The 19,329-nt window shown below is 38.8% G+C and overlaps 1 protein-coding gene across 1 annotated transcript in view; it reads left to right on the top strand.

Moving 5' to 3' along the window:
* The first annotated feature begins 1,049 nt into the window (after positions 1–1,049).
* Positions 1,050–19,329, top strand: part of REV3L (REV3 like, DNA directed polymerase zeta catalytic subunit) — a 203,923-nt gene continuing 185,643 nt past the window's right edge. The window contains exon 1 of the mRNA XM_053590624.1: positions 1,050–1,539. Within this exon, the coding sequence (XP_053446599.1) occupies positions 1,401–1,539 (139 nt within the window). The 5' untranslated portion in view covers positions 1,050–1,400. The remainder of the gene's footprint in view (positions 1,540–19,329) is intronic.

Here is a 19,329-nt window from a genome sequence, read left to right as displayed (position 1 = left end):
AACGGACCTTTTTCTCTGGCTAAAATTTTCTGAGAGGCTCTTAATCCTACGTTCAATGGGGGAAAAGGGGAGGTGAAGCGCGAGGTCACTGTGAGCTGACAAGTCCTTACATGTACTTGCGCGTGCCCGGACTCAGCCTGGGGGCAGTGGAGGAAACCAAGGAAGGATATTTCAGGGTGAGAAGGAAGGAAGGAGGCGGGAGAAAAACACGGTGGTGGGAAATCCCTGTGCACTGGCTCTGCCAACCCCTGGCAAAGCTGAGAAGAGCCGTACGTGAATAAATCTCATTAAGTGGCCCAGTGTAGACACTGCAGAAGCGCAGAGGGGGCACGGCAGGCCGCGCCGCACGTTCTGGAGGTGGGGGTGTAGAGCGCCCGGGCCGCCCTTTTATAGGCAGAGGCCCGCGCTCGCGCGCCTCCGCCCTTGGCACCGCCCCCGGGCCACGCGCGGAGCCGCGGCGATACCTGAGAAGGGCCGGCGGCGCCCGCGCCCGCCCCCGCCCGTCCCTCCGTCAGCCCTCCCGCGAGGCGGCGGCGGCACGAGATCTGCGCCTCCCTTTCCTCCTCCCGCGGGCGGGTTTTCTTACCTTGCGAAAAACCGTCTCCGCGGCTGCCCCCGCCTCCTGTGCAGTATGTGAAATGGCGGTACACGAAGCTAGCACGAGCACCGTGGCTCCAGCCAGTTGCGCGTCGCAGCCCAAACGGGACTGAACACTGACGCCCCCCTCCCGCAAGCCCCTCTGAGCCCATCCATGTTATCGGTGCTCCGCCGCCCCCTTCACAGCCCCCCCCAACAGGTGACCGTGCCCACCGGCCGAGTGATCGATCCTCTGCGCCCGGCGCGGGCCCAGCTTTCCGCCAGCCTCCTCCTCCTCTTCGCCGCGTGCCCGGGGGCGGGGAAGAAAACACCTTCTCTGCCCCCGCCTGAGGTGTCTCGCCCGGGCGCCCGCCCGCCCCCTCTCCCCTTTCCCGCCGTGCTCCTCCCCCATCTACTCACAGCCCTCCCTCCGCCACACACACACCCCTCCCCCAGTGGTTGCGTCCGTGACATCATCATCATGGCAACAGGAGCTGCAGTCTGGGACCGAGGTGCCCGTGTGATTCCCGGCGGCGGCGGCAGTGGCGGCAGCACCAGCACCGACGACAGCGCGAGGGCTTGTCTCCTGCAGCCCCTCGCCGGGTGCTCTTGAGGAGCCGGCGGCAGTAGTGCCTACCCCGCCCCGCCCGCCGCCGCTCCTCACGGTGTCTGTGTGTGAGGCGAGAGGGACGAGCCGAAGAGGGGAGGGGGCGCCGCCGCCGTGGGGCCGCCGCTGCGGAGGGAGCCGCCGCCGCCGCCGCTGCTACTGCCGCTGCTGCTGCCGGGTCGCCAGTGAAGGGGAGGCGGTGGCGGCGGCGGCGAACATGTTTTCAGTGAGGATAGTGACTGCCGACTACTACATGGCCAGCCCGCTACAGGGGCTGGATGTCTGCCAATCCTCCCTCACCCAGACCCCTGTCAAGAAGGTGCCAGTGGTGCGAGTCTTTGGAGCGACCCCGGCAGGTAAGCGGGCGCGGGCGGGAGCGGGAGCCGGCGGGGCGCCCGGGCCGCCCTTCCTGCCGCGCACACGCGCGCACGCCGCCGGCGCCGGCCGTGTCCGAGGATCGCTGCCGCGTCTTCCCTCCCTGCCGCCCTTTGCTCTGGTGCGTGACAAGGGGCGCAAAATGTGGGTCCGCGCGAACGCCGCGCACCACCCCCCTCAGGCGGGGAGGCGCCGAGCGCCGAGTGTTTACACTGCGAGCGGCGGCTGAGAGCTCGGCCGCGCTCCGGGTCGCGGGGAGGGGAGTGAGCGTGAGCGCCCTCTCGCCGCGGAGGGCGGGCCGGGCCACCCCGCCATGTCCAGCCGCGGGCGGGTCGGTAAGGGTCCGCTCTCAGGTCGGTCGCTGCCGGGACCCGGGACACCTCTTTCGTCTCCCAAGTGCCCCTTTTTGGAAATGGCTTTAAGAGGAGAGGGGAAGTGTCAGCTCTGTTGTCAGTCGCTCTGCGTCGCCTCTTCTCATCCTCGCTCTCCTCTGCCCCTGCCGGAGATGCAGTGGGCTGACTAGAGTGGCGCCTGGGGCCAGATAATCTTTCTCATTAAAGTGACCATGTGGCTCTCTGTGAGTGCAGGTCGTGACTCCTTAGTTTAGCGCCTCTGCGTCTGGGGACTGGGCAGCGACCCTAGGTGCAGTGCTCTCAGGGAAAGGTGCAGCTCTGCGTGCGTGTTTGTGTTGCCCAACGGGAGACATCAGACTTAACGAGGGGAATTTGTTAGGAATCACAGCGAAACTCAACGATACCGACATTTCGAAATGCTCCTAGCCTGAGTTGTAGGGTTGTGTCTTAAATACAGGTGTATTTTTTTTTAAATGTTGAAGAAGGGGTGAGGTGGAGAGAAAGCAGTGACAAAACTGCCTTCTCAATCTCTTGTTGATTTATGATAATAGTATAAATAAGATAGAGGCTAAATTGGCACGGTTCAAAAAATGTTTTGCTTTTCTACATGCTTTGTTTTGCTTTTCTACGTGCTTTGAACTGCTTATTTGAAATAATGGAGCTGCCTCTTAGAAAAGGATGCTCTTACCTCTAGCTGTGCATTGCCCTATGGGATTTTAGATAGCATTTCCCGCTTGATGCTCCTTGCCCTCGTCGCCATTCATCTTACTACTACAGTCAGTTTCTGTGGACTACCAAGATAATAGCCCTTTCCCAAACGCAAGCACTCATTCCAAACAGTTATCTTTTAATGTGAATTCTCTTTGTTAAACATTTCAGTGGCGTGAGATTTGCTAGCATACTTTTTTAAAATAGTGAAAAAGGTTTTGATGATATGAATCTGGAGAAGATAGGGAATTTTAGTGCTGTTAATGTGTTGAAAAGTGTAACAATTGAAACTTTGGGGGCGGAAAAGAGAGGCAATAAAGTGTTCCGATGAATAGGTTTTCTGCACTTTTAAATATAGTGTTGGTATCTTTGTTTTCTAATTGGAATTTCAGTGTAATATATTGTTTTCCTTTCAGATACAGTGGAAGGGTAGGATAGTGAAGTCGATGTAGTTCTGTTCAGCTAAATTTCTGAATCAGAAAGCGACATGCTAATAGGATATACTGTGGCATTTCTGTGTATTACAGCTTATATGGTATGAGTTACTTTCTACGAGTAGGTTTTTTCTCCTCCACCCAAACGATTAAATATGTCGTATCCTTGAGTGATTTTCAAGCTCTGTTTTATGGGAAGTTTTGTTTGTGGAAATAAATGAACTTCACTATTTTGTAAGATAATATCTCTTTAAAAAGTAAGACTGATATGATATACTTTGCTTCTGATTATTTAAAAAAACATTAGCTATTTCATGATAAGAAATATTTATTTCTTTCCTCCTGGACATCTTACAATTAGATTACCATACCCCTCCTTAAGAAAAAATTGAAATGTGTTTTTCTGGTATATATCTTGAAATAAATTGTATAAATGTATAAAAAAAGTAAGACTTTTTTGTACATACATTGAAAGATATGTAACTTGATACAATCTTTTTTTTTTTTGAGACAGAGTCTCACTATGCCGCTCTCTGTAGAGTCTGTGACATCACAGCTCACAGCAACCTCCACCTCTTGGGCTTAAGCAATTCTCTTGCCTCAGCCTCCCAAGTAGCTGGGACTACAGGCCCATGCCACAACGCCCAGCTATTTTTTTGTTGCAGTTGATTAGCTGGCCCGGGCCAGGTTCAAACCCACCACCCTTGGTGTATGTGGCTGGTGGCGTAACCACTATGCTATGGGTGCCACGCCGATATATATATATATAATCTTAAACTTCAAATTGTTAAAGGATTATCAAATTGAATTTTCTATAAATACAGTTCACACTTTCAAACAAAAATTTTAATAGAAAAATTTGAAGTCATTGATTGGTGTAGTTTGTTGCTTTCATAAATCAAGTCAGCATTTTTAGCATTTCATCAGAAATTCCCAATGAAATTGGTGTTAATTAAATGTAAACAAAACTAGAATTACCTGCTTTTGAATTCTTTTCTCAAATAAAAGTAGTCTAGACCATCCAGTAAAATAAAAATTGAAAATTATTTGTTCAAAAGAGAGGCCAATCTGGCTTAGGAAGAGCCTGAAGGCTAAATTTTTTTTTTTTTTTTGAGACAGAGTCTCACTGTGTTGCCCTGAGTGGAGTACCATGGTGTCACAGCTCACTGCAACCTCAAACTCTTGGGTTTAAGCAATTCTCTTGCCCCAGCTTATCAAGTAGCTGGAACTACAGGCACCTGCCACAATGCCCAGCTATTTTTTTTGTTGTTGTTGTAGTTGTCATTGTTTAGCAGGCCGGGGCCAGGTTTAAACGCCATAGTCCTGGTGTATTTGGCCGGCGCCCTAACCACTGAGCTACAGGCACCGAGCATGAAGGCTAGAATTTTTAATGAAGACAGATTTATTTGAAAAAAACAAACTATGTCTTTACTAACAGGTAAAATAAGTTAATGAGAATCTGTTATGAACCTATGCTACAAAAGATACCATAAATATACTTGTTCTGTGTATAGGAGTTAATTTTTTAAGTCCTTAATTCATTTACCTTGGTTTGGAGAAAAGATGTTTTTAAACTGAGTTTACTTTCCAAGTGAGATCCAAAAAAATAGTAACCAGAGACTTTTTTTCTCTAATCAAGTGGCCATTTCAGAATTACAAATTCTGAATTGATTGGCTTAAAAGATTTTTACTAATTCTATTTTTCTATTATTGCATGCAAAATATTTTTATGTTTTATAAAACAGCCCAGTTGACTTTTGATCTGTTTTGTGGACATATCTTGAGAAATTTAAGAAATAAAGTGTTTGGAGTTTAAACCACGCATTATTATTATTATTATTTTAGAGATAGAGTCTCACTTTATCCCCTCAGTAGGGTGCTGTGATGTCACAGCTCACAGCAACCTCCAACTCCTGGGCTTAGGTGATTTGCTTGCCTCAGCCTCCTAAGTAGCTGGGACTACAGTCACCCACCACAACTCCTGGCCATTTTTTATTGCAGTTTGGCCAGGGCTGATTCGAACCCGCCACCCTTGGTATATGGGGCTGGTGCCCTACCCATGGAGCCCCAGGTGCCGCCAAAAAAATGCATATTATTTTGATTTGGTGAAATTTGAAAAGGCATTAAAAAAGCGAAATATTCAAATTTGCGAGGTAAATCCTGACTCATTTCATCCCTTGCTGACTGAGAATATTGATTCCTGAGAGAATTGCTTAAATTTTCTTCATCTGAGTGGAGTTTTTTCTTTTTTGCCAAACCAAAAACCTAATCTGCTTTTAATTCATTTTTAAAGTATCTTGAATATTGTTTTGACATAACTAGGAATTGAGCAATATCATTTGTAGGAGACATGGCTAATTTTTTCTTTCATAACATTTTGGTAACTCGTTTTTATGGAGGGAAGCAAGGTTATGAATAAGGTATGAAAGGACAGTGGGCTTTTTTTTTTTCTGTTTTTCATTTAGATTTGAGTATAGGTATGACCAGTCAGGATATTCACTTCAGATACAATCCTGAGGATTCATGGTAAGGATCTGACTGAAGTGAACTTGGGAAGCTGTCCAAGAGTTGAGTTCCACATCTCAACTCTTGCTCATTTGCTTGATGTAACAACTCCATGCTGAGTTTAGACAGCTCTTACAGTTTCCTCTGCACCAGGTTAAACAGAATTACCCACCCTTTCAAAGAGCTTCCCTGCTGAGATGCAGAGTAGGAGTAATAGAAGAATGTGAGATGTCCTGTAAGGTAGTAATTAAACAAGGTAAGCCAAACTATAGAGGGAGCTGGTTGTCTTTAGGATAACTGAAAGAAACTCTTGTAACTCTCTCCTTTTTAGTCTTCCTGTTGCTCAGTGAAAATTTTGGTAGACTGTTAAAGATGTTGTCAAACATGAAATCAAGTCTTTCAACATAAGAGATTCTTATTTCTGAAATGCTATGTAAGTTTATGTAGATGTTTATTCAAAGTATATGTATATATTCTTATTCTATTACTGTTTTATAAAGTTAACTATAACAAACTGCCAGAATAACCTCATTTTTTGGTGAAATTGGTAGATTATTAAATAAATTTGAAATAAATTTAATTTTGGAAACTATAGTATTAACACCTCAGTTTACAAAAATTTCTCTAATCGTTTGCTCATAACTTTTTTAGTAAACTATTTAAAAATACTTGATCACATAACACTTATTTGATTATAATTAATTATTAGAGATTTTTAGGAGCACCTCAGAGATTTATTGACTCATCACAGACAAAACTGGTCACATTATTTAAGAGATATTTGAAGCCCAGAGTAGCAAATTTTATTAGTTTTTTGTATTATTTTATAAGCATCATAATCAATAAATTAGAGGATTAAGCAGGAGCCCTCTTAAATCTTTGGACACAGAAGAATCTGATAATAATGTGATTCAGTTCATTTATTGGACACATTGAAGTGTCCAATAGTAGTGGAAACTACTATGTATGTCAAGTTATTTTTTAAGTGCCTTTTTTTTTTTTTTTTTTTGAGACAGTCTCACTCTTGTCATCCTGGGTAGAGTGCTGTGGTGTCGAAGCTCACAGCAACCTGAGACTCTTGGGCTTGAGCAGACCTCTTGCCTTAGCCTCCAAGTAGCTGGGACTACAGGCATGTACCACTAGCCCCAGCTAGCTTTTTTTCTTTCCTTTTTTTTTTTTTTTTTTTTTTTTTGAGACAGAGTCTCACTTTGTTGCTCTTGGTAGAGTGCGGTGGTGTCACAGCTCACAGCAACCTCCAGCTCTTGGGTTAAGATGATTCTCTTGCCTCAGCCTCCTGAGTAGCTGGGACTACAGGCGCCCTGCTATTTTTTTGTTGCAGTTTGGCAGGGTCCAGGTTTGAACCCACCACCCTCCGTATATGGGGCCGGCGCCCTACTCAATGAACCATGGGTGCTGCCCACTTTTTTCTATTTTTAATAGAGTTGGGGTCTTGCTCTTGCTCAGGCTGCTCTTGAACTCCTGAGCTTAAGCAGTCCGCTTACCTTGGCCTCCCAGAGTGCTAGGATTAGTGCCTTCTTTAAGAACAACTTTACCTCCAGAAGCTTACAGTGTAGTAGAGATGATAGGCATATAAACATAAGTTGGAGTATAATTAGATTATAGAAATGAATGTAAGATACAGCAAAGTTCAAAGAAGGACATGTTTGATAACCAGGCGAAAAGGGAAGGAAGGGAAGGCTTCATGAAGGAAGTATGGATTAAGTCATTTTAAAGGAATTTTTAAAGAATGAAAATTCTGATAGAGGAACAGACACAAGGTAATAACAAATGATGAAAACTGCTCTCCGAAGGGCAGCTTGGCAATGTATACATGAGCTCAAAATGTTCTTTTTTGACCCAGTAATTCTAGTTTTAGGGATTTTAATCTATGAACATAAATCTTTTGGCAAATCTGATTATCTTTTGAATCCATCTCCTTCTTTTCATAATCCATTACCACCCTAATTTAAACTATCATTTTTGGACAGATTTACTACGCTAGCCTCCTAATCTTGGTTTATCCCAATCCATTCTGTCCCCTTCTAATTTGTTTTCCACATAGTAATCAGAGGGATCTTTTCAAAATGCAAACCTGATTATATTACCCTACTACTTGATATGCCTCAGTTTTCCATTGCATTTAGAATATAGACAAAACTCCATACGTTACGCGGTGGCATCTGTCTTACAAGGTCTTGCATAGTCTGACCCCCCCTTCCTTTCTGTCAGGTCATGGCTTGAGCCATGTTCTTCTTGCCTTGCTCTTTGTTTTCCAGTCATACTGGCCTTATTTCGGTCCTTTATTCTTGCCATGCTCCCTTCCACAATGAGGGCTTTGTACCTGCTGTTCCCTCTGCCTAGAATGTTTTTCCTTTTCTGTCACCTAAACTCTATCTTTCCTCAGGGAAGCCTTCCCTGTCAGAGACTCTCAAAGCACAAGGAACTCTCCTTCATAGCACTTGCTACAATAGTAATTTTATTTACGTCAGAGATTAATGTCTGTTTTTTTCCCAGTAGATAGTACCCTTCAGAAACACTGGTAACGTCTTTCTTTTTGCTCACCATTATAAAGTAATGCTTGCCACAGTTTTTGAAACCCAACTCAAGCATTTTTTGTAATAAGCAATAGATGATAGTCATCACAGAGAACAACCCCAAATGTCCAACAGTTGGGAAAGGTTGCATAAATTGGGCTTATTCATATAGTAGAATATTATGTGTTTAAAACCATGTTTTTGAAGAGTATATAACATGGGAAAGTGCTGTCAGTATATTACATGAAAAAAATTGGTTTACAAAATAGTCATTTACTGTGCAAAAATAAAATATACCAAAGTATAGAAACACAGCTTGATTATCTCTGGAAGGCATGTTTTTTACTTTCAGATTTTCTGCAGAAAAATATGTATTTTATAATTTGAAAAAATCTATCCATGTAAAAAATTAAGAAAAAACTGGATTTCTAGATATGGTTCAGAAATACAGTAAAAAAGACATGAGCTTTATAATGGGTTTCAAGATAAATATCAACCAAAATTCATGATCACACAATAATATTGTTGAACTCGATTATGTAAATTCCATTTAGGAACTGCAAAACAATTCTTATAGCAAGCCAGTAATTTCTGGTTTTGTAATACCCATCTACTTAAAAAGTGATTTTAATTTTAAAATGTTTTGAAAAGTAACATGGTTATGGCACATAAGCAGTAAAACAGAATAAAGGTCAGAAAGTAACTCAACTATATGTGAGAACTTAATATAGGTCAAGCATTCCTTCATTTAAAAATTCAAAATCTAGGGGCGGCGCCTGTGGCTCAAGGAGTAGGGCGCCGGTCCCATATGCCGGAGGTGGCGGTTTCAAACCTAGCCCCGGCCAAAAACCACAAAAAAAAAAAAAAAAAAAAAATTCAAAATCTAAAGTGCTCCAGACTCTGAAACAAGTGGAAAAGTCCACACTTGACCAAAGAGTCAAAACAGTCAAAACTTTGTTTCTTGCACAAAATTATTAAAAATTGCTCTGTATATAAGGTTAGTATATGAAACATAAATGAATTTTGTGTTTAAACTTGGGTCTGATACCCAAGATATCTCATTATGCATATGCAAATATTCCAGAATCCAAAACAATCTGAAAGTCAAAACATTTGTAGTCCCAAGGGTTTTGAGTTAATATTTAACCTTATGCAAAGATGGATGCTTCCTTTATCCATCTATGAATAGGGAGAAGAATTATTTGACAAATAGGATTGGGATAGCCAGTAGTCATCTGGAAAACTAAAAAGTTGGCTTCAAGAAGAGTCAAAGATATCAATGTAAAACAAAAACCTGTAATTAGTTTTGGTGTAATCCAGAAATGGTAAAGGCTTTTCACAGTATAAAATAGAGCTGATGCTGAATTGCTGAATTTTATGACATAAAAAGAAAATTCTGTATGAGGAAAAAATGCAAAGTTAAGAGAGAAACAGACTAGTAAAACTTCAAAGAACTGGTTTCTGCTAAATAAACAAAGAGCTTCTAGAAAATAATACAGTAGCAAATGAGCAAAGAGAATTCATATGAAAAGATGTACAATTTTATTTATAATAAAGATGTAAATTAAAATTGGAGCATGCTATTTATCACCTATCAAGTTTGCAAAGATTGGTTGCATAGTATAATTTGGGGACAGGTAAAAGAAAAGGAAATGGGCAGCCTCATACATTGCTGGTGGGAATATAAAGAGTTCATGTTCCATGGAAATCAATTTGGAAATAGTTGTCCAAATTACAAATGCACATATATTTTGCTCTGGCAATTCCATTCTAAGATTTTATCCTCTAGAAGATTTTTGCATGTGTCAAAAAATAAGTGAGTGTATTTGTGGCAGCATTATTTGTCATTGCAAAAGATTAGAAACCTAAACTTTATAGGGGAGTGGTTAAGTAAACTATGGTTTATCTATTCACTGGAATACTAGACAGTCCTTACAAATAATGAGGCAATACTATGTGTACTGCTATGGTGCTGTATCTAATGAGAAAAAATAAAAGATGTAAGACTGTGTGTGTAGTATGCTCCCATTTATGTGATTTAAATATGCATATGTAGGTAGCTATAGAATGTACTGTTGTCTCTGGAAGAATACACAAGAGTTTGGTGAAAATGATTGCCTCCAGTGTAGAAATGGTTACCTTGAGAACAAAAGTGGATTAACTTTTTGGGGTGTACTGTTTGGTTCAAATTTTTTTTTTGCCATGTGCATGTAATACCTATTCAGAGTTAACATTTTTAAGTTATGTTATATTTACAGAAGTGAATCAGTAAGGAAGAAAATAATAAAAGGCTGTAATAGTTGTTATAAACAAATATTTACTGTAATATGCATTTAATGTTAGATTTTGTTAGAGCTCTTCTAATTCAGTTGATGTTACGTGACTCACTGGAGAGTAGCTCTAGTGGAATGGGGGCAGTAGGGAGACTTTGGGGTTCCTGTAAACAAACAGGATTATGAGTGACAACCAGCAGTTACTGCTGCTTTTGATACTTGTAGCACATTAAAGGACGTGCTTTACTACCTGGAATCTACTTCAGCAACCAGCCACAGTGTGCAGCTGCCTCTTGTGAGGCTGCTATAGGAGTTTGTATTCGGGTGCCACCCCGTGCAAGGTACAGCCCACTAACACTGAGAGGACAGGGACTCAGGGAGGGTACCCCTTTGGGGCCACAACTCCAGGCCTGAATCTCTGGGTACACCGATATTGGTTCCTGCTCCCCATGTGTATTTGATGTGCCATTTTAAATTGGTGCAAGGTGACTGCTTAATAGTCCGCACTTATTTTGTATAGGGAAAACTGGCATCTAGTTAGGCAGGCTCAGTGTCTAGTGTCCTATAGTTGGCTGGTGTGAGGCTGGATTTGAAAATTGAGGATTTTGACTCTTCGCTCTCACTGCCTCACACTGACCCCTCAACCCTGAGGGAATATTGGAGGGAGGGATTAATGATAATTGAAAGATGAAGATATAGAACCTTAGAGGAATTATTAAAAGAATTGCATGTAAATAGTTTAGACATCTTTGAAGACATACTATGTCAAATGTTTAGAATCTTTTTTGTAGAATAGATTATAATAGGAATATTTTAGCTATATCTTTTAGGAAATGTATAATAGATAAAAGTAAGACTATACTAGTTTAGGAATATAGAATAGGTATAAACAAAAACTGATATGAAAATTATGTGTATGTAGTTTCCAAAAAAAGGGAGGGGGAGCAGGGAATGTATGAGGATTTTCATATCTCTGGTGTTATAATTAAATTTTCTCTTTTCTTGCTTTTGGTTGGATTAAAATTTACTCAATTAAAATTAATAAGTCAGCTCGGCACCCATAACTCAGTGGTTATGGCACCAGCCACATACACCGAGGCTGGCGGGTTTGAACCTTGCCCAGGGCCTGCTAAACAACAATGACAACTACAACAAAAAACAGCTGGGCGTTGTGGTGAGTGCCTGGAGTCCAGCTACTTGGGAGGCTGAGGCAAGAGAATCGCTTGGAGAAGCTCAGGAGTTTGGAGGTTGCTGTGAGCTGTGACTCCATGCACTCTACCAAGGGTGACTTAGTGAAGTTGTCTCAAAAAAAAATTATTAAGTGTAAAATGATTCAGATTTTTTAAGTAGGTGGGATTTAAGTAGGTTTCAGAGGATGTTGCCATCAGCCCTAGATGTTTGAAAGAAATACTTAGAAACTTATAAAGTGAAAAATGGACTATGATATGAGTTATATTACATTGGTGCCTGGCTGCCATGGTGGTACTAAATAACAGAGGAAATGATAGGAGTTAAGGAATAGTGAACTTTGGGTAAAATTGTGTTAACTTGTAATTACATGTAAATACACGTAAGGCAGGAATGGGTGTCTAAAGCAGTTAAAAAGAACTTCACTGTCCAAATTTGATGTGGATTTATTTTTGAGAACAAAAAAAAATCATAACTGAAATTAAGACCTTTTTGTTTGTAGGTTTTGTTGTTTTGTTTTGTTTTGTTGTGGGGTTTTTTGGTCATTGCTTTTAAGCTTTTCAGATGATCTGTATTTTCTTCCAATTATACAATCTGAAATATGTAGATTTTCATATTTCTTTTTTTAAATGAAAATTATTTTTCTGCTTAATTAGTAGTATTGGTAAACTGGACTGTTTTCTGTAGCAAAAATTTGAATGCCTAGCAAAGTAAGTTCTGACAAAAATGGATAGCAATTGTCAATGGAAAATTTAGATCCTATTTTTTTGCCAATTCTATTTTCTTTTTAGACAATAGGATTGTCTAAAAAGAAACCATTTCTTTAGTTTTCAGAAATACTAAGAATTTGAGGTCAATTACTTGGGGATAGTTAATTAATTTTCTTTGGGTGTAGAGAGCATTACTATATAAATGATTCAAATAATAAAAGTATGTTACCTCAAAAATGCCTTGTGTAATATATAACAAGTTTTCTGTTTTCTTCCATTTATTACAATTACCAAGGAAATATAATAAAAATTAAAAGAAATACTTTTTTGCATCGATAATAATTTGTACATCAAAATAATTTATATATTAAATTAGATTTTGTTTGAGATGGTGAAATGAAAGACTTTGTAAATACGAATACATGTTGATATGTGAAAGAATGTAAAGTTAAAACATGTTGGCATACTCCTAGTTTCTCAGAACAAGAAAATGACTAATCTAAATTTCATTTCAGAATAAAAACCAAGACAAGCCACATAAAAGCAACCTAAAAATTAAACTGTCATCATATTATTTGTTTTAAAACTATGGAATAATATATCTGAGGAAGATTTCTCTCAAAATTGTTTTTCTCAATTTCAAGTAAGTAATTTATTTTGGTTAATATATTGGGGGTGAGGGGTGGTGGGGGTGAGCTTGGCGTTGAAGTTGGTAAATCCTACTCATCCTTAAAGTAACAACTTAGTTATCACCCTCCTTAAAGCCTCTTTAAAGACTCCTTTGCCCCCTTCCAGAAGACTAATCTTGGTTTTCTAAGTCCTGTCCCCTTTCCATATTGCTGTTAAAGGATTTCTTAGGTTGAGTATTGGATTTGTCTGAAAAATAGTCACCTGGCATTACCCTCGGTGCTCCCTCCCCTGCACTCCACAACCTCACTGCCTTCTGCTTCTAAGAGACCCTGAACAAGTTATTTTACTTTTATGAGCCTTAATTTCCTCCTCTGTAAAATGAGTTTTAATAATTTCCACTACACAGGATTATTAACGAATAAGATAACGAGCAACTGTCTAGCATATATAGTAACATAAATGGTACTTTCTTTACTTTTCTATCTCCAGAATCTGCCACAATTACCTCATGTATACTAAGCACCCTTTAAAATGTTTGAACTGAATTAAAATGAAAAATGCATTTTTTGTAGAATTTATTTATTCCTCTTTTTAAGACAAACTAAAACACCTGCACATTCTGGTGGAAGGCATTTTGCTGTTGGTTAGTGTCTTATATGACTATAGGCTAGGCAATTGTCTGTTTAAATGCTTTTCTAAAATTAGGCTTTTTTTTTTTTTTTTTTTATACAAGTCCCCCATCCAGGCCTGATTATTCTTTTTTAACTGCTTATGTGTATGTATACATACAGAGAGAAGTGTCCATGCCTGATCTTTCCATGCAAAAAAAAGAGCAGTGTTAAACCTTTGATCAAGGAATAACCTCAGTTTTCCAATGCTGCAGATTAGGTTAAGTATTAATATATTTCTTCTGAAGCAAGCCTTATTTTCCAAAACTGTTATTAGTGCCTTCTTTTTTAAACATAAGGATAAAATATGTTGAAAGTATGTATACCAGATGTCACAGTAAAGGTGTGACGTGTCAGTAGGATTTATTACTATCTTCTTGTTTTTGCCTTTTATGAATTTGTAACGCACAAAAATTGAGGCTTTGGTATTTAAACTTATTTAGGATTGTGGAATGTGAACAAATGATTTATTATTGCCCAGAGCTACAACTCTCTTTACCATGCGCTTATCATATCTATTCCCAGATTTTTGTTTTTTCATAGCATGCATGATCTTTTAATTTTTTAATGAAATTTTCAGAAAGGTATTCAAATTAATGATGAGGTCTCATATCCTAGTTGATAATGCTTAGTGTTTTAAAATAGAAGCTGTGCTAGTTAGAAGACCTTAATTTTATATCACTTTACTAACAAGCAGTAGACCATTTATTGAGATCTGTATGCTGCATTCTAAGTGATTTAATCTTTACAACAGCTCTGTAAAATAGGTACTGTTATCCCCATTTTACAGTTGAGGAAATGAGGCATGTAGATGTTAATTACCTTTAGCCTAAAGTTATGCAGCATGGTATTTACCTCGTACCATGTGAAGATTAAATGAGAAGACCTATATTAGGCCATTACCTGCCTAAACAGAAGCAGCAGAGAAGCAAAACCTGAGATGAATGTCTCCTAATATTTTCAGCATTTGTAATAGCCATTATTGAGATGTGACAGTGACTATGAATATATTCTTATTCACCATTTTTTTATGATAATATACCGTGGTACTCTGTATTGACCCATTTTTTTCTGAGCAATATTAATGTTTCCCAGATTCATGTTCCCATTAGAATGGAATTATTTTATGCATATGTATTTATAAGATGATAATAGGATTTTACTAAAATATCAATCTAATAAAATATTTTTGTAAGGTTAGTGTAATTAAATAAGTATTACATGAATATATTCTTATAGTGAAACAAAAAAAAAAGGGCTTGTAAAACAAAAATTTTCTTTGATTGCTAGTCCTATCTTCTACCCCAGTTGCATCAGAATTTTTTTTTTTTTTTGAGATGGAGCCTCAAGCTGTTGCCCTGGGTAGAGTGCTGTGGCATCACAGCTCACAGCAACCTCCACCTCCTGGGCTTAAGCGATTCTCCTGCCTCTACCTCCCAAGTAGCTGGGACTACAGGCGCCTGCCACAACTCCTGGCTATTTTTTGGTTGCAGCCATTGTTTCTGTTTGGCAGGCCCAGGCTGGATTCGAACCCGCCAGCTCGGGTGTATGTGGCTGGTGCCTTAGCCGCTTGAGCCACAGTTGCTGAGCCCATCAGATTTTTTTTATATAACCACCCTTCCTCAAATTTAATGATATAAAACAATAGCCATTGTTAACATGCAATTCTGAGTTGGACTAAGTTAAGTAATTCTGCTACTGCTTGCCTGGGCTTGCTCATGTGGCTGCAGTCAGTGGACAAATCGGCTAGGAGGTGGTTGGTCTAGCACAGCTTTAACTCATATGTCTGGAAATTGGTACTGATCATTGGCTGGGGTGATGGTGGGCCATGCGTCTCCAGACTAGCTGTGGCTCTTTCATCTAGAGGCAATAGTAGGGTTTATAGGAGTAACTTGTACAGGCAAACCCCATATGATTTCTATTGTCCCCTTGGCCAAAGCAAATCACTTGGCCAAGTCCAGAGTTGGTGTGTGAGGGATTTCCTTAAGGACGTGTGGAATATGACCTAAGCACATCCCGTATAGTATCTTAAATCATCTCTATATTACTTATAATACCTAATATAATATAAATGCTACATAAATAGTTGTGATACTATATTTAGGGAATAATAAGGAAATACTGGTACATGTTAAATACAGATGCAACTATCTATTTTTTGCCATTACTGCAAACAATTTATTATGTAACGCTGCTGATTCATTTTTCAGGAAGCATTTGCCAGTGTTACATCGTTCCTTTTTTGAGTAAATAAATAGTATTTATGTAAGCAACTCATTCAACTATTCAGATAAATTTAGTTAATTCTCTGTTTTTGTTTTTATTGCATTCCCATCATCCTTAAGCATCATTCCTGGTCCTGTTCACTCATCACATATTTATTGAGCACCCACTAAATGCACAGTAAGGTATCATGAGGTGAGCTGCAGATGAGCTCACCTTGGATGTGTTAATCATCCAAATTGCTTAAAGTTGCCTGTTTGCTTCATTTTATGAACAGAATTCTGTAAATGTAGAAAATTATTAACACTTTTCTTTGAAAATGACCAGCTTACATCAGGCTGAGTATATCTTATGTGATATGTTTTTTAATCATCTTAGAAGGATTTATTCAAGTGAGAAAAACTATAGTCCTAACGGCAATATGAGACTTTTTCCATGTCCTCACCAAGATTATGTTCTCAAATATTTTGATCATTGTCAATCTAACAGATAAAAACATAGATCTCAGTGCACTTTTAATCTACATTATTATGAGTGAGATTGCATGTTTTTCCGTAAAGAGACATTTATAATGTTTGTACTATATGTTTATCTTTTACCCATTTTCCTGTTGAGATTCTTAGTCTTTTGCTTATTGATTCCAAAGAGCTCTTCATCTATTAGGAAAATTAATCTGTCCATGAATTGAGTTTCAAGTATTTTCCCCAGTTTATTCTCATGGTAAATACTTCCCATTTAAATAGTGTTTTATCATTTTATATTTTTAATTCTTAAATGAGGCTTTTAAGTTACATTTAGATAAAGCTAGGCTTAAGTATTAATGCAAAGTAGTGGAAGGAAAAGATCCTGGCCTTATTTCATCTTATTTAGAGAACTCACCTTTTATAACTGTGACTTAGTAGAAAAAATTTCAGAAGAATCCTGTCTTTAATTTTTCCTCTTCTATCACCCAACCACTCCTTTTTACAGGTCAGTTTTAAATAGGATCATCCTTTGAAGGGCTGTTTTAAGATTATGAAGTTATATAGCATAGGTGGAAAATAATTGGTGTTACTTAGAATAAATTGTTAATAATGTTGCTTTGAGTTTTATCTATTTCTCTCTCTGTGTGTATGATGTATACAAAGCATACATATGTAGTGGTTGTGGTTCAGGCAATCCTTCAGTATCTGTGGGGGATTGATTGCAAGACCACCTGAGGTTACCAACATCCACAGATGCTCAAAGTCCCTTATATAAAATGGTATAGTATTTGCCTATAGCCTAAGGACATCATCCTGTATTGTATCTTAAATCATCTCTAGATTTCTTATAATACCTAAGATAAATGATGTGTAAAGAGTTGTGAATATGGTATTGTTTAGGGAATAATAACAAGGAAAATTTATGCATGCTTAGTACAGAAGCAGCTATCCATTTTTTTCCAAATATTTTTTTTCTTATTTGGTTGAATTCATAAATGTGGAACACGTGGATATGGAGGGCTGGCTGTATAGTCCTTTATCTATTCAGCCAGCCTTTATTTATTCAGTCAGTCACATGGATTGATATACCAATCAATGGTTTATATACCATTTTTTCTTGATTAATTCTTTTCAAAAAATTTTAACATTTCTGAGGTTCTAATACATCTTACAATGAGTACATTTAATACAGTAATTTTCCCTCCTGAAAAGCCGATATTAAACTGATAGGACATTTTATAATAGATGACTTCTTAAAGAAAACGAGATTTTAAAAAATTCCTCTATGTCAGCGGTTCTCAACCTATGGGTCGCGACCCTTTTGGTGGTCGAACAACCCTTTCACAGGAGTCACCTAAATACATCCTGCATATCAGATATTTACATTATAATTCATAACAGTAGCAAAATTACAGTTAGGAAGTAGCAATGAAAATAATTTTATGGTTGGGGTCACTACAACATGAAGAATTGTATTAAAGGGTTGTGGCATTAGGAAGGTTTAAAATCATTGCTCTATATACTTGTTTTTCTAAAAATCTAATCTATATGGAATGAGTTTGTTCCCAAACATTTTGCTCTCAATTTTTGTCTTGTGTCTCTAATTGTTTTAATTTTGTGTATTTTGATGATGTGTTGTTTGGCATATAGGCTTTATAATTGCCTTGCTTTTCAAACTATTTGTGGTGAATCAATTTTTGTTTTTTTCTGATACTTTTTTAGAATACATTAAAAATAAATCACTAGAAAAATGAAATGAGAAAGAAAAACCAACAAGCTTAACTGTAAGGTCCACTTTTTAAATTATTATATTTTATCGGAGTGGAATTGCCTGGCAGATTACCGTAAGAGTTTCTAAATGCTAACTTTTATACTTGTCTTATTGCAGACCTATAACAAATATCTAGTTGCATAGATAGTAGTTGAGTACCTTTTAATCAATATAAACAGACCCTTTAATTTCTTCTTGAATCCTACTTTTTGTTCCATATCAAAATTATTATACCTGCTTCCTTTCAGTCTGTTTTCATGATGTATGATATGAATCATTGCCTATTACTATTTTAAGTCTCTTACGTCACTTCATTATTTAGACCCATCTAAAGATCTTTGTAGTCAAGATCTTGCTCTGTCACCCAGCTTAGAGTACAGTGGCATAATCATAGCTGGCTGCAGCCTTGAACTCCTGTGCTCAAGCGGTCTTCCTGCTTTAGCCTCTTGAGTAATCGAGACTCAGGTGAGCCACCATGCCCAACTAATTTTTCTTATTTTTTGTAGAGATGGAGTCTGTGTTTATTGTCCAAGCTGGTCTAGAACTTCTGATCTCAAATCGATCCTCCTGCCTCAGCCTTCCAAGGTGAGGCACCACACTCTGCTCTGAAGATCTTTTTAATAGGGACATGTTCACCTTTTTGTTTTTTTTTTTACTCTGGTAATTTTAAAATCACTTTTTTTTTTTTTTGAGACAGAGTCTCACTATGTTGCCCTCAGTAGAATGCTGTGGTGGCACAGCTCACAACAGCCTCCAACTCCTGGGTCCAAGTGATTCTCTTGCCTTACCTCCCCAGAACGTGGGACTACTGGTGCCTGCCACAGCACTCGGCTCTTTTTCCGTTGCAGTTGTCATTATTGTCCAGCTGGGCAACCCTGGACTGGGTTTGAACCTGCCAGCCTGGGTGTATGTGTACCGTGCCCACCCAGTGAGCCATGCCAATTTTAAAATAACTTTTACTCTTTTCTTTAGTTTTTGACTTTTGCAGCAGAAAATGTTGCATGTGTTTTCTTTTTAACAAGCATATATACAGAAATCATTTTAAAAGTGTGTGCTTCGAATGCTAGTTATAAAATTCAGTAACAAAACAAAAAAATGTTCTTTTGTGTAATGTAAGAAATTTTAGCTTAGTTTAGCTTTTCAACACTCCCAGCTTTCTAAGTAAATCTGTAAGATTACTTATAAATATTGACTTTTAAAAGTATATCTGTTTTCTTTTAAATAAATTTCAGCTTATGTATTAAATTTAAATGAAGCAATTTAGGCTCAGCTCTACATTTTAATTTGTTATGGAGTACCACTACTAATCT

This window comes from Nycticebus coucang, chromosome 5 (assembly GCF_027406575.1).
Source record: "Nycticebus coucang isolate mNycCou1 chromosome 5, mNycCou1.pri, whole genome shotgun sequence".
In the NCBI taxonomy this organism is placed as follows: Eukaryota; Metazoa; Chordata; class Mammalia; order Primates; family Lorisidae; genus Nycticebus; species Nycticebus coucang.
This window is presented reverse-complemented; position numbering and strand designations above follow the sequence as displayed.